This window comes from Brachyhypopomus gauderio, chromosome 4 (genome assembly GCF_052324685.1).
Source record: "Brachyhypopomus gauderio isolate BG-103 chromosome 4, BGAUD_0.2, whole genome shotgun sequence".
In the NCBI taxonomy this organism is placed as follows: Eukaryota; Metazoa; Chordata; class Actinopteri; order Gymnotiformes; family Hypopomidae; genus Brachyhypopomus; species Brachyhypopomus gauderio.
Window position 1 is genome coordinate 7,349,543 of NC_135214.1, and position 25,461 is coordinate 7,375,003.

The following is a 25,461-nucleotide window of genomic DNA, read 5'->3' on the forward strand; positions in this document are numbered from 1 at the left end:
TATTGCTATGCTGGGATCTCTCTTCCAAACTCAAAGCAGCGAGCCGAATAATCGAGACGTGAGCAGTTGGGTCTTAACGAAAAGACGAGGGGATGTTCTGACTTTGGGCTGATTAACCGTCACGGTGACGCACTGTTCCTGCCACTCTGATGTGAGATGTTGGGTTTGGTGCTATGGTCAGGTGGATTCTTCACCACCTCTATGCATTCTTCATTACGCTCAGGGTGACAGAGAGAGAACTTTGGTATAAGAGAAGACTGTATGTTACCTATAAGGGATGAATGTGTTACCTATAAGGGATGAATGTGTGTTACCTATAAGGGATAACTGTGTGTTACTTATAAGGTATGAATGTCTTACCTATAAGGGATGAATGTGTTATTTATAAGGGAAGACTTTGCAGGAACACTGCAACAATGTACAGTAGGCATGATATTAATAAGTGAATATATATTTTGGGAAAATAGATGTGTTAGAAATTATGGAATGCATTTTGTCATATATGGGAACATGGGGGTGTTATTTGAGGCATTAGGGACTCATGTGTGGGTGTTATTGGAATATTATATGTTAGGGGTAAAGGAAGACCCATATAGGTGTGTTACCTATAAGGGAAGACTTGTATATATGGTCTGTGTAAGAAAGCACTGTATGCTGTGAATAAAACTGTATGCTAAAGAAGCAGAAAACAAATGTATGTACACCAGAGGGTGGATGGGGCAGGGTTGCCAAGATACAACGGTGGGAGGGATTAGGTTATGACCGTTACCACGGTACCAATGATGTAACCAATTGCAATGGGTTCTCGCTAACCCACCCCCCTCCCCACCTCTCTCTCTCTCTCTCTCTCTCTCTCTCTCTCTCTCTCTCTCTCTCTCTCTCTCTCTCTCTCTCTCTCTCTCAGACTGTCTACAAACACTGGCTGTGTTCCCAGTACTTCCAGACCACGCAGATGCATTGCAGCAACAGGATCCCATGCAAGCAGTACTGCCTGGAGGTCCAGCAGAGGTGCCCCTTCATACTGCCCGACAACGATGAGCTCATTTACGGCGGGAGCCCTAGTTTTATATGCACAGGTAGGCAGCGAGACCCGTATATGTCCCCCTGTGCATTGTGCTTTGTTGCATTGCAGTGCAGTGAAACCTTTATGCCCCCTGATCACTCAGCAGTGTTCGTCTCTGGCACCACCTGCTGGTTATGGAGAGAACTGCAGGTTATGAGAGATAAGCACAGTTAGCGTTCTTTACCCCTACCGTTTCCCTCTTATGGCACAACTGAATTGTACTCAGACGGATATAGACTCAAGGCAACATTTTTGAGGAGGTAAATTAAAGACAACAGCACAGACAGACAACACTGTGTTTTCTCTCGCTGAAGAGCAGGAAACTGAAATTGTCAGGGTTCGACCCAGGCACGTGCCTCCTGCTGCCACTAGGCGGAGCCCGCGAGCTGGAACCAGGGGCAATCAAGCCCGATAGGTTGCACCTGTTCAGCAGCCTATTTAAGACAAGCGACTTTGTTGTTCCGTACACTTAAGCTGGGCGTACACTGTACGATATTTTAAATCGTGTACTCAGCTCCAGCTCAAACTGTACGACTAAATCGCAGGGTTTAAAAGTTCACAGCTCACGATTCATATACTCACACTATACGACCCGACGCTCTCATGCGATCTCACGAAGAGCGATTTGAATTTCAAACATGTTTGATATTCTTGCGACGCTGCGATTTCTGATCGGGAGTTGGTCGTGAGGTGTGAATCGCTCCTCGTTTACCTGTGTAAACTATACGATGGACAACACGCGATTGAGCCGAAACTCGGCCCGATTGCAAAAATAGTCGCACGAGTGAAAAATCGGCTGAAAATGGGCCAAAGATCGCACAGTGTACGCCCAGCTTTACAGCCCAAGCCAGTTTTCTCTCGTCTCCAGACTACGTCTCGTTTCTCTAGTTCTCCTGTTTCTACCCTGAGCGTTCTCAGGTTGTTTTTCGTTTCCTTCCGTCTTTTCCCTCTTTGTTATTCAGTCCCACCAGGATTTCGCGGGCCTTTTTTGTGATTGTTGCGGGCTAAAATGTTTGATGTTGCGGGTGTTTTTCAAAAAAATTGCGATGGAAGTTGCGGTGTGTTTTTGCTTTTTTGTGAGTACATTACAATAGGGAGTAAATGTTGTATGGTTTCCTCTATTTAGTAGTCCATTTTAATTATCTATTTACCTTTTTATTCAGGGTTGCCAACTTTTCAAGATCGCTTGAAGTGAGATTTGAACCTGGAGGGGGTGGCGAACATTAATTGTTGACAGGGGGGCGGGGTTAGCGAACGTAAGTTGTTACCGGGCGGCCTGTAAAATGGACACAAATTAAGTATTATACCGAACTAGTAACTAGTGAACTAGTAACTCATAGATATTGATCAGAGATAAATAAACTTTATCTCAGTTTAAAGTTTAAACTTATAAACTTTATCTCAGACCCTCGCCACTTGCGTGCGCTGCAGTGACTTCGCGGGCTACCGTTGCATTGTGGGGAATGTAGTGTTTGTGCGTGCAAAACACCATCGGGCGGCTATGGCCTGCGGGCCGGTTCTAATAGTAATTAAATATCATCCAGGGGGCCATAGATAATCAATTCGCGGGTCGGATCTGGACAGTTTATCCCCGCTTTCATGTAGTGTACTGGGATACTACTTTTCCCGATCTTTTTGCCGTTATTTTCGTCGCTCATGCTGCTTTCAGTCTGCTCCTCTTGAACGTATATACGGAAGTAATGCGGGAGTTTGTCGACGTCACATCAATACGACATCAGTGATTGGTCAAATTTGCGGGAAAGTTGCGGTGATTGGCTGAAGTTGCAACACCGCCCTGAATTCGCGGGGTTTGCTTGAAGTTGCGTTGAAGTTGCAAATCGCAACATCGCGACTTTCTGGAGGGTCTGGTTATTAGTTGGTTTGTTCTCCAGTGTTCTGGTTAACAGACTGACAGGTACCAGGTAGAAGCTATAGGTCTTGTTACCATAGCTTCATCTTTTGTGTCTTATTTTTTTTCCCTTCCTCTCTGACACGTCGAGTTTGTCTCCGTGTACTTTTCGTTTTTTCCCGTTTTTCTTTTGTGGACGCGTTGTATCTCTTTCCGCGTGTTTTTTGTTTGTTTTACTTACCTGGTCTTTACACACGTCGAGCTTCTCCGTGTTGTTCTTCTATTGTTTCCCTCTGGGTTTTTTGTTTTCCTTTTTTCCCACATTCGCGGAGGTTTCATTTGGCTGTTTTTTGCCGTTTGTTTTAACGGGTCGCGTTTGAGTCCTCACCACGTTAAAACCAACGCGTCACCGCCGAGATCGTTGTGTACTGGGTGTCATCTGGTCATTGGGACTTGAGGCCCGACAAAGTGTCAAACTACAGCGTTCAATCTGACAGGATTTCCGTAACATGCTAGCGTAGTTACAGGTGGAGGTTGTTCTGTATGACGACGTGAGTCTTTCTGTCTCTCAGGCCTCCTGGAGGACGTTGCGTCAGGCGCAGAAGCAGAGTGTTGCGACGTCCGATGGGACGCCAAGGCGGACAACAGCTCCAAAGGCGCGCTCAAAAGAACTCACCCGCCGTGTCAGCACGGCACCTCGCTGAGCTCGGCGGCAGCTTCCAGACTGTGCAACAGCAGACTCAAACTGGGCCTGCTCGTCCTGGTCCTGCTGCACACGGTCGCCACCATCACGGCCTGCCACAACCTCACCGCCCTCTCCGCCCTGGACGAGAACTCGGCCAACGAGGAGTGACGACACGGCCGGCTCCTCCCCCGTGTGGACTTCGGCTCGGCCGCGGTGCCTGCTGGGAGTCGTAGCGCGGGACGAGATAGCGTGGACGCGCAATCACGCGGGCGTACAAACGCGGGCAGACGGCGCCCACAGACATTCGACAACACAGGACAGATCCAGTGTGACCGGACTACACCAGAGCCTTTGTTGAAAGAGGCCGGCCTAGGGCAGAGTTCCCTCACACCACATTTTTTACACTGTGTCTATGGTTTTGGATTTCTGTTGCACTAGATAACTTACAGGATCTCTCCGTGTTCTCGATTTCTTTTCATTACTGGTCTTTGTGCAGGAAGCTAGGGGATAACCGAGTGGAGTCTACATAAGGCAGCGAGAAGGAGATTTGAGAGTGTGCATCTCTGTGTCCACCCATACGTTTCCCTTTGTATTCATAATCATAGTTCTATCTACTGAATGCTGCTCGGTCCATCCTAGGATTATTTTGGAGCTTCTAAAAGGGTTTTAACAGGTTGGAATCTTTCAAATCTACCTAACGCAAAAGTCCAAATCCTCAGCTGGAGCCCCAGGTGTTCTTGATTCTCCCATCGGTTCTCCCCTCTTAAAGCTCACTGTGCGGTTCTGTTGGCGTAGCGCTGGTTCTGGTTGCGGCAGGGCCGGAGATCGCCGGGTCGCGGGGAAAGCGTGCCACTCGCTGAGGGCTCGTTAGCTGCGAGGAGGGGGAGGAGCTTGTGGGTGAGAACGTGTTTGTCAGAGCGAAATCTTCAGCGTGTCGGTCAGCACTGGCGCTAGTGGTTTTCTTCTTTTGTATGTTTGCTCAACCTGCACAAAAGCAACAGTAACTCCCTAAGTCTGTTTTAATGCCCTTAGTAGTATATTTATATAGATATATTCTCTACTCTATATTCTATAACTGCATGGTATGTTCAGTGCTTAGAGTACAGAGCCTAAATTCTATGAATCAATCCAAACGATCTGAAGGCTACACACTGATAGCACGACTGAAGCAGGGCTCTCAGCTGAAAGGACTCTGGCTTCATTCGCATGACGGACTTAGCCAGAAAATAAAGATGAAAGGAGATGCATCCAAAAGACACAAGCTGCACTGCTCCGCGCGGCGTTCCTGAATATCTCCTCGACCACAGTAAAGGGCTTTCCCATCGTTCACACCTTCACCCACTTCTGCAATGCTTGCTTGCTGAGATTAATATTGCTTGGACAGATTAGTTATGATTTTTGTTTTCACCCAGGTTCAAGTGTGGACTAAGACAAAAAAAAAAACCTCATTTGTTGCTGCAACGATGTGACGATCAACCACAGAAAGTTACGAGCTCCATACGAACAGGGCCTTCACCAGTGACCCAAAGACACGGAGCTGTCTACTGTCAGATTAAACAGAGGAGATGCTAAGGGCTGATTTTTTGGTTTTATTTATTAGTTGTTTGTTTATTTTTTTTCCACAGGTATGCTCTTAAACAGATGAGCTCCACTGACATTCATAATGATCCAGACACACACACACACACACAATAGCTACCATAAGTGTGAATGCCTGCATATGTATTCAATGATAAAGACTAATCTCACATTGTCTGACTTTAGCTTCAAACAGTGCAGTTCTTGGAGCAGCGGTAGGGACAGGGTCAACACTTTTCATTCTGCAATAAGACCTCATAAAGCATTCAAGTCAAAGTATATGACTGACTAACACGAACTGGGGCTTTTATAGATCTTTTCTCTGAGGGAAGGTGAGTGAGTTATAGCTAGGACTGTTAGCTAAAGGCTATTTAATCACAGTTTTTGATTACTCTGTGCTCTTGGGAAAAACATGGATCTATAATATTGCTGTTCTGCAGAGGCCATTTACACGAGGTGCAGAAGCTGTGTACAGAGTTAAATGGCTATATACCCAGTTACATCACTACCGCTATGTCAGCTATTCCCACAAATCGACAAATTTCCAATGATGACACCTTTCTAACGTTTTTACCAAAATAAGTACAGATCGAGATCAAATCTTTGAAAAAAAAATTTAACTAGAAAAAATCTGAGGTAAAAGTTCAACGAAAGACATTTTAATAGGAAATGGGAATGTATAGCTACAATTTTCTGTTCTGTCAATTCAAATTAAATAGAAATTTAATTTGAGTAAAATTGTATTAAACATATTTAAGCATTGAAAATGTTTTCTCTATCATTCTTCACCCTCTTACTCTGGAGTGCTGCATTTTAAGTTGTAGGGCAGCTTATTCAATAGCATAGTGGGCTTCATCTCCCATTAAAACTTTCCTGTGTCATTAATACATTAGTTGTGTGTTACTTCTCCAGAAAAAGCCAGGACTGATGATCTAGAGTTACGTCTCCCAAGGTGATGTAAGATTGGAAAGGAGCAGACAGCCTGGATTAACGCTAGTGAGAAGTGAAGGGAAATCTGCTGGGGATGTATTAGGTCAGGAGGGCTCATGAGGTTCTGATGATAAATAATTATTAAGACTACAGAGATCAAGCCTCCAGAGATCTTATTAACCTTCTCATAACGCTGGACCTTCTTCTGAGACCACCTGCTCTACAGTGGCAAAGAGACAGAATTATTCACTCCATTCATCTGAGCAGACAGCCAACACGCACATCAGACACACACTAATCCACAAATAAACAGCTCCAACGTGCCCATCTGCGCCTGGCAGAACATAGGAGAAGGAGAGAGAGTGAAGGAGGGATGAATCAAAAAGTCAGTGGCAAAGGATGTGACAGGAGAGAAAGCCATAGGAGGTGGAGAGAAGGGGAGAAGGAGGAGAAATTCCTGCCGAACAACAGTGTGTGTATGTGTGTGTGTGTGTGTGTGTGTGTGTGTGTGTTTGGACAGCAGTGTGAAGGGTTCGTTTGGACAATTGTGTGCGTGAAGTGTTTGTTTGAACAAGAGTGTGTGTGAAGTGTTTGTTTGCTGATGTCCAGAGTTCTCCAGTGTCCGGTTGGTTCAAGGGTTCCTCGATACTCAACACCACAAGTACATTAATCCATACTAAGGAAATCACACTGTAACATGTTTCTCCTGCCTCTGGAATACTTTACACACTCTCTGTGGAAATGATGCTTTCAAAGTCATGATATTTCAAACACATTGTCTGCATTGTTATTGTATAGACTATACCTTACAGTGCAGCTCTGATTACTGATGTTAAATAAACAACATTTCCAGCTAACGTCCACCCACTGATAACATGCTATGTCAGCACTATCAGTTCTGTGAATTATATCATCAGGTAAACTAGCTCTGATTCTCTTGGTCACTTCTGTTCTTCTTTCTGTGTATTTGTGTGGGCCCAGTACCTGAGCTTTGGTTACCCACCAGAACGAATGTAACAGATGCCTGATAATATTGCTTGATGCCACCAAACTTACTAGTAAGATGTATTTTATGCTTGCCTACATACAATATGTGTTCATTTCTGGCTATTCATACAACTGTGTAAGTAGTCTCCCATGCTTCTTCACTTAGCAAGCAGAAATACTCTCTCTCTCTCTCCTCTCTCTCTCTCTCTCTCTCTCTCTCTCTCTCTCTCTGACTCTATCTCTCTATCTGTCTCTTTTGTGGACCTATGCAGCCCTGAACCTCAGTCGTTCTTCTGTTGTAAATATGTTATGAGAATGCTGAACTCTGTGCGTCTCAGTTTGATTTCGAGGTTTTCTTGCGTTCCTGGTTGGTGTCCTTTTTTATTGCTCTTTTGTAAGTGTCTGAAATCATTGGCTGGTTTTGGATGAGATCTGTCTTGACTAGTGGGGTTAAACCATAAGGACTATCCTCTGAATCACACTCTCAGCACCTGAAGGCTGTGATTTAAAAAAAGAAAAACAGAGAGGCAATTATAAAGAGGTGGAAATGGCATTTAGAGGTTAAAAGGGATATAGAGATAATATTATGACTATGATTATTTAAAAAAGATTATTATACTACCGGTATATTGTAATATTATAGATAATTTAGTTCAGTAACTTCTTTAATTTTTTACAAACTTTGATGAATTATTTATAATAAAAAATACAATCTCACAATTCATGATCTTTTCAAAGGTATGAAAACTACTGCTAAAATGATTCAAATGTGTTCTGATTAAAATAAACACAGAGATGTAATCTGTTAATTTGTATTCGAGTGGTCTTTCGTGTCAGAATTGGATTTTTATCATATTTGCAATTCATGTTCGTACACCTTAAAGCTACACCTCATTGGAACACTGCCACTGACGAATCTCTAAACGCTTCATCATTTACAATGTGATGGAGAGCGCGCGACAATAAAAAACGATCTACATCGCAAAACGTCAGGTAACAAACAGCAATTATGACTTACAGATCAGGGATTCGGAAAAGACGTACGTTACTTGGGCCCCACCCCAACCAACCGTTTCCGGTACAGAGCCTATTCTGGGGCTTCATTAATAAAACTTGAATGGCCGTCTCAAACCATTGACTATGAAGGACATATAAATATAAATATATTTAAATTAAGCAACTATGCGATTTAACATATTATTTGAAATTATGTTTTAGCAGCTGTAATTTTTATGCAATGGTTGAGCTCTTCGTGTCGGATGCTTTCGGCTCTGTGCTGCGATTTCCGTCGGAATGACTAAACGGTGACACCGGCTCGGAGCGGCTCGGCTAGTTGTGTAGCCGCCAGTAGAGAGTGCGGGCGTAATGGGTGTACGCGGCCACCTCGACACGGCTCACGGGTGAACTCATCTTACCGCCGCCGGACCATGTGCCGCTGAAGCGATTAACGTAAGTGAACGAGGTCGTGTTGTTCGTAGTAACTGAGCTAGCCGTGTCTGCCGGTCCCTACAGCGCCTTGTTTTTAACGACAGGCTTGCTATGCTATGCTATGCTAGGCTATGCTATGCTGTGCTATACTATGTTATGCTATGCTATGCTATACTATGTTATGCTATGCTATGCTAAGCTAATCCGCTCTATATCTGCACGGTGGGTTTTCCGGTTGTCAACACTGTAGTTACCGCAGTAGCCCGCTAGCTCGCTAACCTGACAGCGGCTTTTGCCGGTTTGTGGCTAACTGGCTAGTTAATTAACGATTCCACCCGCGTCTTCTCTTGGCGAAGCTACCCGGTGTTGTGGGACCAGAATGACGGTTCGGCTGACTAGTCAGCTCGGTATGTGTGTACGAGGTGTCGCTGTAATCCCAGCCGACCGCTCACTGCTGTCAGACACCCCCACAGGGTGTGAACTAGCTAGGAGTGAGAATATGGGGTAATATATCCTAGTTTGATAACCTGCTGTGTAGTTACATCTACCTGTTGTTGTACTGTGTTAAATACGTGTATGTTATATGTAATGTTCTTGTTTGTTCCTAGTGTCTGTCGAGTGAGCTTGGCGTGTCTCTTGTCAGCCTGGTGGTCATGGAGAAATCGTGGAGGTTGTGGGGGGCACTGGAGCGATGCGTGGTGGCTGTGGGCTCCTGGTCTTGGGGTGCTTGTCGCATCTCTCTGCTGGCCCTCATCCTCACCTTCCACCTGTACGGGGGTCTCCTCCTGCTGGCCCTCATCCTGGCGTCCGTGGCTGGGATCCTCTACAAGTTCCAGGACGTGCTGCTCTACTTCCCCGACCAGCCGTCCTCCTCGCGCCTGTATGTCCCCATGCCGACGGGAATCCCCCACGAGAACGTGTACGTGCGCACCAAAGACGGCGTGCGGCTCAACCTCATCCTGCTCCGCTACACGGGTGACAACCCGTCCGCGGCGCCCACCATCTTGTACTTTCACGGCAACGCGGGCAACATCGGCCACCGCGTCCCCAACGCGCTGCTCATGTTGGTGAACCTGAAGGCCAACGTGGTGCTGGTGGACTACCGGGGATACGGTAAGAGCGAGAGCGAGCCCAGCGAAGAGGGCCTGTACCGGGACGCCGAGGCCACGCTGGACTACGTCATGTCCCGCCCCGACATCGACAAGACTAAGATGGTGCTGTTTGGCCGCTCTCTGGGCGGGGCGGTGGCCATCCGCCTGGCCTCGGTCAACCCGCACCGTGTGGCCGCCATCATGGTGGAGAACACTTTCCTTAGCATCCCGCATATGGCGTCCACGCTCTTCTCTTTCTTCCCCATGCGCTACCTGCCCCTCTGGTGCTACAAAAACAAGTTCCTGTCCTACAGGCAGGTGGCGCTGTGTCGCATGCCTTCCCTCTTCATCTCGGGCCTGTCGGACCAGCTCATCCCCCCCGTGATGATGAAGCAGCTCTACGAGCTGTCGCCCGCGCGGACTAAGCGTCTCGCCATCTTCCCGGAGGGCACGCACAACGACACGTGGCAGTGCCAGGGCTATTTTGCTGCCCTGGAGCAGTTCATGAAGGAGCTGCTCAAAAGCCACGCCCAGGAGGCGGGCCAGGGCTCGGCCAGCGTCACCATCATCTAGAGCGGGAATGCCACGCTCCGCCTCCATCCCTCAGTTGTCTCCTCCCCCTTCACCTGCTCCACTTCCAGCACTTCGGTTGCCCAGCCGACGCTGAGGGGTTGCGCATTGGCGTTTTGGAATGACGGAGGCGGTATTTTGGATGCCTGTTCTTGTCGTGGTTTTTTTTCCGTCTGCAGATTGAGATGTGAATGCATGAATGATCTGCTGCTATGATGTACCGTCTTCTTGGCCTACTTTCGTTTGTCCTCCTTTACACGTACTGTACAGGATTTTTATATGTATATAGACATACATGCATACATATATAAACAAAGACTTTACCATCTGAGGTACACAGAATGTTCACCTACTGCAAGTCGTGCTCTGTAATAAAGGTCTTTGCCTTACAATGCTGGGCAAAGTGTTGAGCTTTTTGGTCAATCTAATTTTTACTCCACCCCCTTTCCCACACACACACACACACATCGTCTTCATACAGGGGATGTCACTTAAATGCTTAAGAAATCCTAAGGGCTAACTGTTCAAGATTGTAGCGCAGCCCCTTCCGAGAGTGTGAATCTCTGCTTCTGTACACAGCCGACGTTTCAAAGCAAGCCTGGCGTTCTGGCTGTAGCGTTGGGAGTCAGTGTTTTGTCTTGCTCCTTGTGGGACTCGAGGTGGATTCGCCGCATCTGGCCACCTCCTGTATCCTCACTGATGGAGGCTGAAGCTCAGGAAACCCTAGATTATCTCAGAGAATCCTCATAGCTGGAGTGTCTGAAGTGAAGTCTGGTAATCGAGCGTTGGTGTCAGAGCAACGGAGCTCTAGCACGCTGGGCCCTCTGTGTCTTCACGGGGTGCAGAGGAGCATTGTGGGTAATGATGCCCTTCTGTTTCTGGCACCATTGCTCTTTAAAGTAACAGGTGATTGGCTGTATGGGGAGACTAGCTCAGACCAGTGGAGCACGTTCATGTAAATGAGATTTGTTTGATCTGTGGTGCGCTGCTGGGTGGGAAAACGGGTTTAATCTCCTCTGGGGTTCTAGATCAATGTGTGTCTTATTGAAAGCTTGTCACATGAGTGAAACAGATAAAATGCCTCCTTGAGCAATAGAAATGCTGTACCGCATTAAAAAAAAGGTCACTGAACACTACGCGGTTGTTTTCGCTCTCAACTAATTAAGCAATCAGGAATCGAAACAATATCGTCAGTGCTTTACTTCGTATGTATTTGTGTAAGACCTTTTTATGTGTATAACTAACACTGAAGATCAGTCATAAGTTGCAAAATTCGAAATTATCGGGAGTTGTAATGAACATGAAGGTATTTGTAACAGAATTATGTACCAAGATGATTTAGCTGTTGGTTTGTTTACTGTGTCCTTTAATGGCCCGGCCCCTTGAATTCAAGAATTTGAGACACTGCTCAGAACTGACAAACACAAACAAGGACACAAATAAACAAGGAAATGGGCGTTTATCTGTCACTCGTCAGCCACAGTCTGCAGACGTTTGTTCCAGCGACGTTACCCTCAAAAACACGAAACATTAAGGTGAAGTCACACATGTCTTTTTCAACTTTCGCTGTTCACGCCGTTGATATCCGAATACCACCTGACCCACATTCTGACGCCATCACATTTTCACTTGATGGTTTTGCGAGTCAAGTCCAGTTTAAAAGACTTTTTATCGCATACTTGCGACATAACCAAATCAAGGAGTTATCAGCAATAACACGTTTGCAGACCGTTATTTAGACATTCGTAAACTTGTAGACTGAGGCAGTTGTTAATGTGCAGTGTGGTTCAGTGAAGCAGTAGACCAGTCAGATCTAGCAGAGAGAAAATGTTCAATGGTGTGTTTTCTTAGATATTATTAGTTTGCTATAAATAGACGACACTTCACTATCATACATGACAGTAACTAATGTGCGATATAAATCTAGTCTTCATAAGTTCCAAGAACTGAAACCAGGGCTATTTGTTTCCGTTCTTTCCACATGTGAATTCTAGCTACAGCCCTTAAAATATAGCTGTTTTGACTTTTGTGTAATGTTGATCTTTGAGAGGTCAGAGAAACTAGACATGGGATGCTACCAGTCACTGCTGCACTACGCTGGTAAGTCATACGTGTCACCGTGGTGCAGGAATCCTAGAACTGCTTTGGGTGTAACTTCTTATTTCTGGTCATCAGGTCTCTTGGAATTCTACATGCAAGTGCCAAGTGATATAATAATGTGCCATAAAGGTTCAGTGCTGGGTGGGTGGGTGGGTGGGGGGGAGGTCACACAACTGAACCGTATGCCGTGAAGTGTAAATGTCTCGAACGTCCAGAAAAACTTCTTGACGAAGTTATTGGGGCAGTAAGTATTTATTTGCTTAATCCACTCTGCTTCTGTTCTGCCTGGTCCGTACACGCACCCAGTGCTTCTGAATTCTGGGTAAATGTGTTTAGTCATGCTGAATGTGGAGCTGCAGATATCTGCCTGTACTTGTGTAAAAAAAAGTGGTTTTTAATTTTCGTTTTGTTTTATTGCATTATCAGTTTGCTTTACTGTTTCACTGTCATGGTGTTTGTGTTACATGAAGTTATATGCAAATAAACACCTACTGCCAAGATAAACACCTCATCATTCCTTGGGTGCGTAAGACTTTTTTGCTCAGAACTGTTTGCACAAACACAACAGAAGCCATTAGTCACTACAAAGTGTAACTGTAAAGTCTTTACACTCAAGTGTTGCACCGGTGACAAAGATGGTGGTAAATAATTGTGATATTGTTACATTTCTATTGTGTTTGAATCTTTTACCCTCAGTGACTCTACTGACTTGTTCACTTGAATTTATCTTGTTCTATTTTTAATTACTGGCATGATCTCTGAGAGTCGTTGAATATCAAGTTTTGGGAACTGGAGTGAAACTCTGCCATCATCAAGCCTGTTTTCACATCAGTGTTCTGCTTTGAGGCTTTAAAATCTGCATTGTTCTTTCTGCTCTTGCTTTGTATTTTCTGTAAGCCATGACGAGACCGGACTGTACATGAGGATTATGTGTGACAGGCAGGCCGGTTTCCACAAGAGGCTCCTTCCTCCTTTGCATTGTTCCTGTTATCAAATGACTTGTGTTCTGCTTTACTGGGCATGAGCTACCTTCGTTGTGCTATTGTAACTTCAACTTTTCCTTATCCGCCTGCGTGTTCCTTCCTAGCTTTATGTGAGATGGTGTTTGTGTCTTGGGTCGACTTCATGGTCGTGGTGGGAGTCCCTTCAAGTCTTTGTGAAACCAGAACGCTTGCTGATGGAATCTGTTAGTGCCGGTGCTGCTCGGAAGAGGCTGGGTTGCTGGGTGCTTTCTGTCTGACCTGGCGCCCCGGGGCAGGGTACACGAGAGAAGGCGGGGCCTGTTTGACAGGAAGCTAAACGACACTGGTTAAGTGCCTGCAACAGAGGCAGTGCCCTCACAGTGCTCCGCAGTCAAAGGCTTCATACGGAGATTAAATCCAACTGGGAGTGCCGAGATCAGGCTGCTAACAGGATTAAGATCAGGATTATCACATAAGAGCGTGAGGTAAGTTCATAGTGTTTTTGTTTTTGGCGGTCCAGCCCACCAGGGGCGTGATGCGCTGTTACAGAGGGAGGCGGTCCACTCCAGCGTGGCAGTGAGGGAGCGCTGATCAGACCCTGGACCCACACACTGCTGCTGGGCTTTGGCCCAGATGTGCTGGTTCCCAGAGGTGAGGTGCAGGTGTGCGTCACGATCTGCGCCGTGAAGCCTCCTGACATCGACGCACAGGGCACGGCGCTTGTAGGACTGCCAAGAACCGAGAACATTTGGTTACGGTACATATTGGGAGAAGACGAACCGAACCGTGTTTGTAAAGATCTCATTTGCATATTGCAGCCTTCTGTGATGTCAGTAACATGAAGGCAGATCGTGATATCGCGATGTCTAGAGTGTGTGCTGTGTTGCCACTATCACCGGCTTGCAGGACGACTTCCTTTATGAGACAGTGTTGCAGCAGCTATACGCCCTCCTAACCCGTCTCTCTCTGCAGCGGTGCTGGTCCGGAACCCGCGGCCGGCGCGGCGTGAAGATGTCTGGGGGGGCTGTTGGTCGGGGGCGGGTGGAGCAGCGCAGGCTGACCTGGGCGGTGGCCGTTCTGGCGCTGGCCGCCATAACCTCGTCCTCCCTGTCTGCGCTGTCCCTGTACCACGCGCTGGCCCTGCAGGCGGAGGTGGAGGTCCTGAGGACGGAGGTGAACCGCAGGAGGGAGGAGCAGGGGGGGCCGGCGGACGGAGGTGTCGCGGGACCCCAGCGGCAGGTGGAGGACCGAGGCGAGGTGAGGAGAGTGTGCAGGGGGGTGGGTGGGCCCGTGAGCATCGCCGGTGTGTGGTCGCGCACCCAAAGTCTGCCGCCATCAGATGCAGACGCTGAGCGTGCTTCTCAAGGGCTTCAGATCTCATTCAGCGGCCATGCCGGGTGAATCTGCCTCTCTGCCTCATCCACAGAGCCAGGGGCAGGGTGGCACTGCAGCGCCCCCCGCAGACCAGGGCGAGTCCAGCATGAAGAAGAGGAGTCTGGGAAAGGGGCCCGATCAAACAGGCAAGACGTTTGAGCTGTTTATCCGCCTGCGAGTGGGACTTCCCGCTGTGTGTCTGGGCATTACTAAAAATTCGTCACTAGCTCGTTTCTGGAATTGTTAGCATGCTTATATCAGAGTAATGCAACCATGATGAGAACTTCACAGCAACATTGAGTGGGTGGTTTCTCTCCCCCCCCCCCCCCCCCTCTCTACCTCTCCCTCCCTCCCTCTCTCTCTCTCTCTCTCCCACTTTCTACCTCTCTCTCTCTCCCACTCTCTACTCCCTCCCTCCCTCCCTCTCTCTCTCTCGCTCTCTCTCTCTGAACGATTGTGGTTTTCAACACTAACTCATGTCAGCAGAAACACAGTGACTGTGAGATAGTGTGAGATTAAAAGTGCATCGTGCGTCTGGCCGTGTGGGCCGTAAGTGCAACGACTGGGCTCCCCGCTTCTCAGAACCACGTCCTCATGACACATTCCAAGAGCACGGGTGCCTTTGATCAGAAAGTTACTCAAATGTTTTCCATTTGCCGGGACATGCTCTCAAAGCTAGACTGGAGAACAGAGTTAGTTCATCATCTGCGTATACACAATGCTACAGGGTGGGGTTGCCTGTGAGAGTGAAAACCCTTCTTTTGCTACAGTGTTCCAGCCTTGCTTGCAGATGATGGCGGACAGCAAGAGGAAAGCCTATCAGAAAGGTAATGATGAGGGAGACCAACACTTGGCCAACCACTGATGTTCGGAAGCTCTTGCGGTTTGTTCACAGTACACAAATGAAACGCGGGGGTGAGTAATGGAAGCAGTTCGTCGAGTCAGAATGAGTAGAAGTTCGTGATGTTGTGATATGATGTCGAGACGCTGCCATGAACCTCGGGCCTCTGATCTGTGTCTGATCACGCCTGGCTCAGACTTCTGTCTCATCTTAGCTCACTCCCGTCTCATCTTGGACTTGTCCCTTTGTCTTAATCTTCTCGTTATCTTTCGACGTGGATGTGCACCCGTGACCTGGTGCGATTTGGCTTTGCGACCCTCAGAGTTCGCCCTGGACATGCATGTGGCCGTGCCGTGGCAGACGGGTCTGAGGAGAGGATCGGCCCTGGAAGCTGACCAGGACGACATCCTGGTCAGGGAGGAGGGCTACTACTTCATCTACAGTCAGGTAGAACACTCTGAGCCACCAGAGCCGGAGGTAACATGAAGACAAACACGGACCGCTAGAACCGCACATGTGCACACGCTCGCTGCACACGCTTGTGCACACGCTTGCTTTCTGCATCCATCAGCTTGGATGAATTCAGTGCATTTCATACAGGAACCCTGTTGAAATTCCACATACCATCACCACAAGTTTGAACAACACACGGCCTTCAGACGCCGCCAATCACTGTCGGTCGTGACGCAAACACACGATCGTCGGCCAATCGGCGATGCCGCAGCTACGCGGGGGGGCTTGGCTGGCGCTGTAGACGCGTGTCGCGCTCTAAGCAGCGGGTCTTGTTCTGGGGTGGCGACCCTCCCTCCTTTCCCCCAGGTGTTCTACAAGGACCCCACGTACGCCATGGGTCACATCGTCTTCCGCACCAAGAAGAACGTGGTGGGTGATGAGAGCCAGCACGTGGTGCTCTTCCGCTGTGTCCAGAACATGAACGACAAGGTTCCCTACAACACCTGCTTCACGGGAGGTGAGAGCCGCCCACGCCCGGCCAGGCGCCGCCTGAGGAATCGGATATCGAATCTAAGTCATGATGATTCATGGTGTGGGTGTATGCACTACCACAGGCTTCGTAAGCTCGTGGATGGTGTATTCTTTCCATCCTGATTCAGAAGTCGGTAAAGGTTTTTTTTTCCATAAACAAAAAGGGAAAATGGCAGTGGCTAATGCTGTAAGGTTTGGTCAGCACACAGCAGCATGTTTTCAGGGTCCTAATGTCCTCCATCTTCACTTCCTTATGCCACAGATGTGTTTGATAAATGCAGTTATTTGTAGAAGGGCTAGAATGGCCAAACAGGGGGGAGGAGTGTTGATGAAGGAGGTGAGCACCGGTGTCCCCTGTTGACACGTCACTGTGTGTCCTGCAGGCATCGCTAAGCTGGAGGCTGGTGATAGACTGGAGCTGCTCATCCCTCGCTCCACGGCAAACATCTCCCTGGACGGCGACTCCACCTTCCTGGGGGCCATCAGACTGGCCTGACCCATCAGAGCAAACACGAGGTTCCTCTGCGTAAGTGGACTCGTGTGCCTGACACGTTAGAACGGCGCGGGTGCGAACGCTAGCTGCTCGCCAGCGTCCCGGCACAGACGGACAGATCGCGATGAGACTGATGCTGCTTGCCGAGCAATTTCCTGGGAGCGGGAACAGTTGGATTTGACAACACTCAGTGGGAGGCAGATTAGCCGTTTGGTTAGGGATTAAGGGACTGTCTCCCCGTTCCACGTCATGTGGACCGGCAGGTGAGTATGGCTGTGCTGTAGCAGCAAGTACCAGGAGGTCTCGACTGACCACAGACAGGATGGGAGACTTTCGTGACCAGAATCCCTCCGAGCCACAACTGCCAGACCTTGGAGACGTTTTACCGGACGTGGCCCACTTAGAGATGGATGAGACTATAATCTTGAATGGAATACATTCAACCTATTGACAAATAGTTACATCCCACGTATTCCAGTGTTGTGTTGGTGGTTCATCACTGTAACATGCTGGTTCTTTTGTTATACCGCATTGTGCAGTGTTGTCCAGCAGAGGGCAGCACTGGCACATGATTAATCCACCTATCAAGGCTCTTCAAAACTGCTGATTTTGTTTAATGGAAAAAAAGCAGCCGTTACATTTCGTACTCCATTCCGTGCACGTTTCCCGCCTTTTCCCGTTACCAGTGCAGGAATGGAAGGTTCTGGATCATCGCACATGCTGTATTTCATTTGTAACGCGATAGCATAGTTAGCAGCAAATACCATGAAATTCTTCTTTCAACAACATTATTCTGTCATTTTCTCATGTAAAGTCCTCAGCGGTCTGTTGATGTTATATTGAGGTCTCAGCTTCTGATGTGGTACATTTCACATGCTCATATAAACAAGGCAATAAACTATAATAAATATGATTTAAAACAGCTAGGATGACTTTGTTCCAACAATAATCAGTCATGGCAACACCAATTCGGATCTTTTTAAACCCACCTCCTGAGGGCGCACGATTTCAAGCGATCACTTCTGTTGCAATGAAATGAAACCGTTGTCATTGAGATGTCAGGAACGTTGTTACACCGAATTCTGCGACCGTCGAATTTTGTGACCGCAGAGGGCGCTATTTCGCAGTTTCAGTTAGTTTCAGTTCACAGGCACGAGCGCTTTACGAATGCTGCGTAAGCTACGCCGACGCGCTTTCTTTTCTCGTTTTGCTGCTGTCCACGAGCCAAAATATGAGAGATGCGTGTATTTACATTTTATGTCGTCTGTTAACAAGAATGTTTCATTACAACATTTTTACACGTGACGACAGGAGTAAAGTCAGCCAATACATACGTCTGACAATAGCAAACTTTTCATAAGTAAGTTATGTAAGCTGCTGTCATTTGGACCTCATTCCGAATGGTAATTATACACTTCTGAATAAAATGTTTAAATATAGTCTACTAAAACGTTTTTAAAACGATCTTTTAATATTTTTTGAAGATACATTAAAGTCACAGATCCAGTTGGCAGCTGTCAGAATGGGTGACCCCTATGCCACGGTCAGTCGGTCCACTCCATTCATGAATGTTTTTCTTTGGCTAACAGGTGTAGGGATGGTAAGTCACCTGAAAACATTTGGTTGGGTTTTAACTAGTTTGTATGGAGATGGACAGCAGTCACATATTTAGACAGCAGCCGTCAGAATCGGTGACCCCAATTCCAAAGTGCACTTGTCCATTCCATTCATATATATTTTTTTCTGTCTAATAAGGTGACGGGATGGTAGGTCACCAGGAAAGACATGGCTGTTTTCAAAATGATTATAGGTGGAAATTCAGTGGGGTCACATATTAAGAACTTACTTATGAAAAGTTTGCTATTGTCAGGCGTATGTATTGGCTGACTTTACTCCTGTCGTCACGTGTAAAAATGTTGTAATGAAACATTCTTGTTAACAGACGACATAAAATGTAAATACACGCATCTCTCATATTTTGGCTCGTGGACAGCAGCAAAACGAGAAAAGAAAGCGCGTCGGCGTAGCTTACGCAGCATTCGTAAAGCGCTCGTGCCTGTGAACTGAAACTAACTGAAACTGCGAAATAGCGCCCTCTGCGGTCACAAAATTCGACGGTCGCAGAATTCGGTGTAACACCGTCACGTCGCAAATCCATATCAAAATGAGAAGTCCAAAATTATTTATGATTTCAGCAACCATTGAATTTAAATTCGGGTTATCATGTCTCAACGTCTAATGTAGTACATTTGACATGCTCATATAAACAAGGCAATAAATAATTATTATTTATATTTGACAACTAGAAAACGTTTTTTCAAACACTGATACGGATGTTTTTATGCCGACCTCTAGAGGGCGCTAGTTTTCTAAAATTCACTTTTGTTGCGATGAAATGGCACGGATGTCATTGAGATGTCAGGAGCACATCACAAATATAAATAAAATTTGAAGTACAAAAATATTTATGATTTGCTGCATAAGCGTTATGGACATGTTTGGAAAAGCACAACATAGATGAGAAACATTAAATCATTCAGAGAAGCTATATAAATGAGCAAACTGTAACTTCATTGTGTTTTCTGTAGTGTGTTTTTACACCTTGTGCTGGTGGAGATCCTCATCAGCTGAAAACATCACCCAGACTAATATCTCACGGAGAAAACACCACCCAGACTTGTACCTCACGGAGAAAACACCACCAAGACTCATTCCTCACAGAGAAAACAGCACCAAGACTCATAGCTCATGGAGAGATCACCACCAAAACTCATAGCTCATGGAGAGATCACCACCGAGACTAGTAGCTCACAGAGAAAACACCACCCAGACTCATAGCTCACAGAGAAAACACCACCCAGACTCATAGCTCACAGAGAAAACACCACCCAGACACATAGCTCACAGAGAAAACACCACCCAGACTCATAGCTCACAGAGAAAACACCACCCAGACTCATAGCTCACAGAGAAAACACCACCCAGACACATAGCTCACAGAGAAAACACCACCCAGACTCATAGCTCACTGAGAAAACACCACCCAGACTCATAAATCACAGAGAAAACACCACCAAAACTCATAGCTCATGGAGAGATCACCACCGAGACTAATAGCTCACAGAGAAAACACCACCCAGACTCATAGCTCACAGAGAAAACACCACCCAGACTCATAGCTCACAGAGAAAACACCACCCAGACGCATAGCTCACAGAGAAAACACCACCCAGACGCCTATCTCACAGAGAAAACAACACCCAGAATCATAGCTCACAGAGAAAACACCACCCAGAATCATAGCTCACGGAGAAAACACCACCCAGACTTATAGTTCATGGAGAAAACACCAACCAGATTCATAACTGAGAGAGAAAACACCACCCAGACTCATAACTGACTGAAAAAACAGTCAGCTTAAACAGCTCCTGTCCAGGACCGGGTCATTGTTTTCAAAGACATTGAAAGCATTGGTTTTATTATTTTATATATTAACTGCACATTCGACACTCGAATGCGACATCAGCTCTGTACTGTTTTTGACCAATGTTCTGGTAGAGATATAGCCTCGTCTAAAGTAGACTGATGCCTTCTGAGACCAGTTAGCTGCTGTGGTGTAGACTGGAATTTGTAAGGATATAGAGTCAAAAAATAACTGCTGCATCTCCTGCTAGCTCAGGATTCTCATTAGCTCAGGGTCCCCTGGTCTCAGCCGAGCTGATGGAATACTTGCCTTTTGGTTCACCAGTTACATCATGAGTTGTTATTGCTATGAGAATAAACTGGAGGTGGCAGGCTGTGTATTCCCATCCTGGGCTGTTCAATCGCAAATTATTATATGGAAGTTAGCAGTGGAGGAACAGCTCAAGTTAGCAGTGGAGGAACAGCTCAAGTTAGCAGTGGAGGAACAGCTCAAGTTAGCAGTGGAGGAACAGCTCAAGTTAGCAGTGGAGGAACAGCTCAAGTTAGCAACCGAGCGGTGTTAGCAGCACAGGCACAGGAGACGAGTTCGTAGTTCATCTAGGGGCACTGAACACCCCCAGCACTGCTCTGCCAGGGAGGAGATCTGATGAAGCACTTCCTTATTGTGACTTTTGCATGGTAATGAGTCATTCGTTATAAAGGTACCAACTCTGCTTATGCCTGTGGACATTGGAAGTGGTACTGTAGAGCTCATAGACTAAGATGTGGAATTAAGTTAATTTGGTTCCCTTTCTTGTGCCGTGATGTTTGACGAAGGCCAGACGTTTTCTGTAGACGCCTCCTTTAGATGACAGCATGACATCCCTGATTAATTCCATACAAAGCTGCCCCATCCCACCCCGCTATAATCGTGTTTACTACTGCCTTTTTCTTTTCTCCAAATCCCTTAATCCCTCTCTGACTGGCTTCTGTCTGCCCTCCGGGGGACTGTGGTTCTGGCCACCTCAGCGTGTGCTGGGCTGGCCGTGGTGGACTCGCTGCAAATATCACTCACACCCCTCTCCAGATTTCCCTTCTGGAAGCCACGTTAAAAGTCTTGCTCATTCCTTTGTAGGAAGGGGAAATTGTTTGTTTGTTTGTTTGTTTGTTTGTTTGATGTTTATTGTCTATGTATCAGTTCAACATCTAAATACAGTTATACAGTTAACACTTGGATCTGTAGCGTCCTGAATTACATCATGCTGGACTGGTACATGCAGAGATGTAAACAGAGAGATGAAACCGGTTCAAAGCACGTCCTGCAGTGAGGGAGGAGCTTAGCGTTGTCCGACGAAGACGGTGTAAGCCATGGGGCGCTTCAACGAGGATGGACTCATCTGACAGACGGGAGAGTTTCATGTGGAGAACACTCTCAAACTCTTGGAGGAGAGCGGACAGATCAGTCAGGCGCTCCCCGAGATGCCTACAGCTTCAGTTCGTTTGATGCTTCTTCAGAGTGTTTTCAGCACAGTAAGAGGTCTCTTTTCACACCGCCCTTTCTCCTGAATTGATTCTCCTCTCTAGAGTTGACGTGACTCTCTGAGCGTGTATCACCAGGTGTGTTTACTTCAGCCTCTGTTCCTTCGCCACGCTCACATTTGCACTGTAATTCGTACAGATTTCCTCTTTTTTAACCTCTATGTCATCAGTTCCTTTTCTGGTAGGACGACCTGCGAGTCAGAGGAACAGTTGGCCTGCACGGTGTCCCCCCTTCTGGTCATGCGGCGTGGAGGAAACACCTGGTCAGAGTTTGAAACGGGTTTGAAATGGTGTGAGACTACAGAGAGAGATCAGCAGCTTCTGGGCGAGGTGTGAACGAGAGGGTCGCTGTCGGACTTGCACGCATTTAAACTTCTCTCGCGTCTCCCTGCCGTAGCATTCAGCGTGCCGCACAGCTCGTGGCCGAAGACGGTGGAGGCACTCGGAGAGATTCTGCCGTCCGCCACGTTTATACCCATCTACTCTGCGTGAGAGCTTTTTGAAGACGATTCTGCCTAGGAAATGAACACAGGCCTAAGAATTTACCATACGTGGCGTGCTATGATGCGGGAGGCCCTTCATGCTTGTGTAATTGGTTGAATCTTTTTTGTGCTGTAGGTGCACTGTTGGCTGGTATTAGTTCTTCCTCTGTTGATAGGCTTCAAATGGTCCAAAACTCTGCTGCTCGTCTCCTCACTTTCACCCGTATGATCACATTACACCTGTTCTCCAGGATCTTCACTGGCTCCCTGTTACATACCGCATTCAATTCAAGATTCTCTTATTGACCTATAAGGCTCTAAACAACATGGCTCCTCTTTATCTGTCTGACCTCCTACTTCCCTACAGACCTTCTAGATCTCTTAGATCTTCTACTGTTGGACTTCTAAAGGTACCATCATCTAAAATCTGTAGCTTTGTGATCGGGCTTTTTCCAGGCTCGCTCCTCGACTGTGGATGCCCCTTCCAACTGTGATCAAACAGTCTCCCTCTCTTTCCACATTTAAGTCTAAACTTAAGACTCACCTCTTCTCTCTCGCCTGTGATCTCCCTACTCCATAGTTTTCTTTGTACTGTTTTGTATGTTTTGTATTATATGTTTCTGTTTCCTTACGTATTGTAAGCGTCTTTGGGTTTCAGAAAAGCGCTATATAAAAATAAAGTATTATTATTATTGTAGGTATGAATTTTCTTGAATTTCCATTTGGGACCAATATCAATATATGGGATCTATCAGTGCAGTAGAGGTTTTGTGTCATGTCTGTCATGTCGTGTCACTTTATGACATTTTGTCACATTGTCTCCCTGTGTAGTCCCGCCCCCAACCTGCGCTCCGATACCTGTCTGTGTTTTCGTTAGACACGCCAGGAAGAATCCAGCGGAAGATCTGGAAACGAGAGAGCGCTTTTGACGTTTGCGTCTTACTAGATGACCGTGTAAGCAAGCGGGCACCCACTTGTCCTTCAACATTAACGGAGGTCTAAAGGGCTCCGGAGAGCAGCGTCCACACTGTAAGGGTGCCTGCGTGCGGCCCCGCGAGCTGCCTGTGAAGCAGAGCGGGCGATTGGGCGGAAGCCGCACCCCCTGAGTCAGACGGGCGTGGGGATTGGTCCGCCCGCCGGCCGCACGAGTCGGCCAAGCTGCGCACCCCTCCCAAAAAAAATCTTTGTCTTTGTGTGCTGCCATGGCAACAGCTCCCATGTTGGCGGAAACTGATGCGACTGCGAGACTGAGAGGGAGGGGAGGGGCTGAGACAAAGGGGAGGGGCTTAGACAGAGGGGGGAGGGGCTGAGAGAGAGAGGGGGGAGGGGCTGGTGGGGAGAAGGAGGTCACAAGATTTTTTCGTCCCACAGGAAGTGGAACAAGCTGTGTACACTCTGTGGCCAAACACTGGTGAACTCATTCACACTCATTTACATGCACACACACTCATTTACATGCACACACATTCTCACCAGACTGTTGAACTGGTGCGCTGGTATTCGAGCCCATGACCCACTCTCATCTTTGTCTTTTTTCTGGCACAAGCCTGTTTCCTGTTCTCACGCGTCATTTTGTCTCACGCCCGCCACCGTCTCCTCCTCCATCCTCTGAGATCATCTGATTAATAGGACCACGTCTCCACAGCACCTCTCCTTTGTCCCCGTCCCTACCCGCCGACGACCCCAGGCCTCCACGTGACCTCTGCTTTCAACCTCCGCACTCTGGGCTCACTCTGGGCTCACTCTGGTCTCCCCTGGAGCCACAGGTGAGCTCATACCACTGCGTTCTCTCAGGCTACACTCTGGAGTCTCTCCAACTATCCGTGAGGCTGTAAGCATGTCACACACCTGCACTGTTCACCACCGGCCACGCACCTGTGACACGTCTCAAGGTCTCACGCCCAGCCACATCTCACTCATTACAAACAGCTCTTCTATAATAATAGATGTAGTAATGTAGTTGGGGTTATTGCTCTTACTGTATTTGATTTGACGCTGTGGTGATAAAAAGCAGAAATTTGAATGGCTGAGCCCTCCCACTGCGCCAGTGAGAAAATTTGTCCAACAAAAAATTTGAAGGGCGCCCACCCAACCCCCTCCCCTCCCCCTGCCCCTGCCCCTCCCCTCCCCCTGCCCCCTCCCCTCCCCCTCCCCCCTGCCCCTGCCCCTCCCCCTGCCCCTGCCCCTCCCCTCCCCCTGCCCCTGCCCCTCCCCCTGCCCCTCCCCTCCCCCTGCCCCTCCCCCTCCCCCTGCCCCTCCCCCTCCCCCTGCCCCTCCCCTCCCCCTGCCCCTCCCCCTCCCCCTGCCCCTCCCCCTGCCCCTCCCCTCCCCCTGCCCCTCCCCTCCCCCTGCCCCTGCCCTTCCCCCTCCCCCGCAAACAGCCCTCAAAAAATCTCCAAATTAGAACCCTAGGATTATAATCTAAGTCCTGAAACATTACCTGGCACCACCTACAATTTGGGTCACTGGCACAGTCTACAGTAGGACAAGACAGCCATGGGAACTGTCTGAACGGAGAAGCACCTGCCCGATTTTGACATGACTTCACTTTCCTGAAGCCACTGTGATTGGTGTTAGTGTAGCTCTGATTGAACCGCCCCATCTCCTCTTGTTGAAGTAGCACTATTCGTAAACGGCTAACGGTTCTGAATACAACACTATGACTGACAGTAGGCCTACTCGGTGATGATAACGACTGGCACGTTTGGTGTTCATTCGTAGCTCTGCGGTCCCGCTGTCAACAGTCCTCGTTTCCGCGCGCTGTGTTTTCACTTTGGCTGCTGAAATCGGCGGAATCAATAATTCACGCTTCCTCGGAGCTTGGCGTGGGAAAGAGCGAGCGATAGCACAGCAAAGAAGACGGGCATTATTTTCAAGCACTCCACAGTTCAACCACAAACCAACCCAGATTGCCACACTCTCCCTCGCGGCCTTCTGCTCCGACCCAAAGGCTACGGAGCGTTAGAACCGAACGAATCAACAGGAGACGGAACCGCATCTGTCATTCAGAGCTGCGTGTGTTATTAGGAATGCAGTCTGTATCGCTCGGGCACACGACAGGCTCGATAAATCATCTGGAATAGCGCTATTCTCACATGCAAAG

At 47.7% G+C, this 25,461-nt stretch overlaps 3 protein-coding genes across 6 annotated transcripts in view; all 3 read left to right on the forward strand.

Moving 5' to 3' along the window:
- Positions 1 to 7,824, forward strand: part of nalf1b (NALCN channel auxiliary factor 1b) — a 97,332-nt gene extending 89,508 nt beyond the window's left edge. The window contains exons 2-3 of the mRNA XM_077001906.1: positions 905 to 1,076; positions 3,485 to 7,824. Of these exons, the coding sequence (XP_076858021.1) occupies positions 905 to 1,076; positions 3,485 to 3,765 (453 nt within the window). The 3' untranslated portion in view covers positions 3,766 to 7,824. The remainder of the gene's footprint in view (positions 1 to 904; positions 1,077 to 3,484) is intronic.
- A 493-nt stretch (positions 7,825 to 8,317) lies between these two features.
- abhd13 (abhydrolase domain containing 13) lies at positions 8,318 to 10,591 on the forward strand. The gene is made up of 2 exons (XM_077001907.1): positions 8,318 to 8,541; positions 9,129 to 10,591. Exon 2 carries the CDS (start codon positions 9,174 to 9,176, stop codon positions 10,182 to 10,184), a length of 1,011 nt encoding a protein of 336 aa, XP_076858022.1. The 5' UTR covers positions 8,318 to 8,541; positions 9,129 to 9,173; the 3' UTR covers positions 10,185 to 10,591.
- Positions 10,592 to 12,437: 1,846 nt separating this feature from the next.
- tnfsf13b (TNF superfamily member 13b) lies at positions 12,438 to 17,857 on the forward strand. 4 transcript variants are annotated; one of them, XM_077001909.1, is made up of 8 exons: positions 12,478 to 12,525; positions 12,752 to 12,803; positions 14,216 to 14,500; positions 14,670 to 14,763; positions 15,388 to 15,444; positions 15,781 to 15,935; positions 16,278 to 16,428; positions 16,826 to 17,857. In XM_077001909.1, exons 2-8 carry the CDS (start codon positions 12,756 to 12,758, stop codon positions 16,936 to 16,938), a joined length of 903 nt encoding a protein of 300 aa, XP_076858024.1. In that variant the 5' UTR covers positions 12,478 to 12,525; positions 12,752 to 12,755; the 3' UTR covers positions 16,939 to 17,857. The 4 variants fall into 4 exon arrangements, with proteins under 4 accessions (XP_076858026.1, XP_076858027.1, XP_076858024.1 ...); XM_077001910.1 differs by having other exon boundaries at positions 12,481 to 12,525; positions 15,781 to 15,905; XM_077001911.1 differs by having other exon boundaries at positions 12,438 to 13,728.
- The last annotated feature ends 7,604 nt before the right edge of the window (positions 17,858 to 25,461 follow it).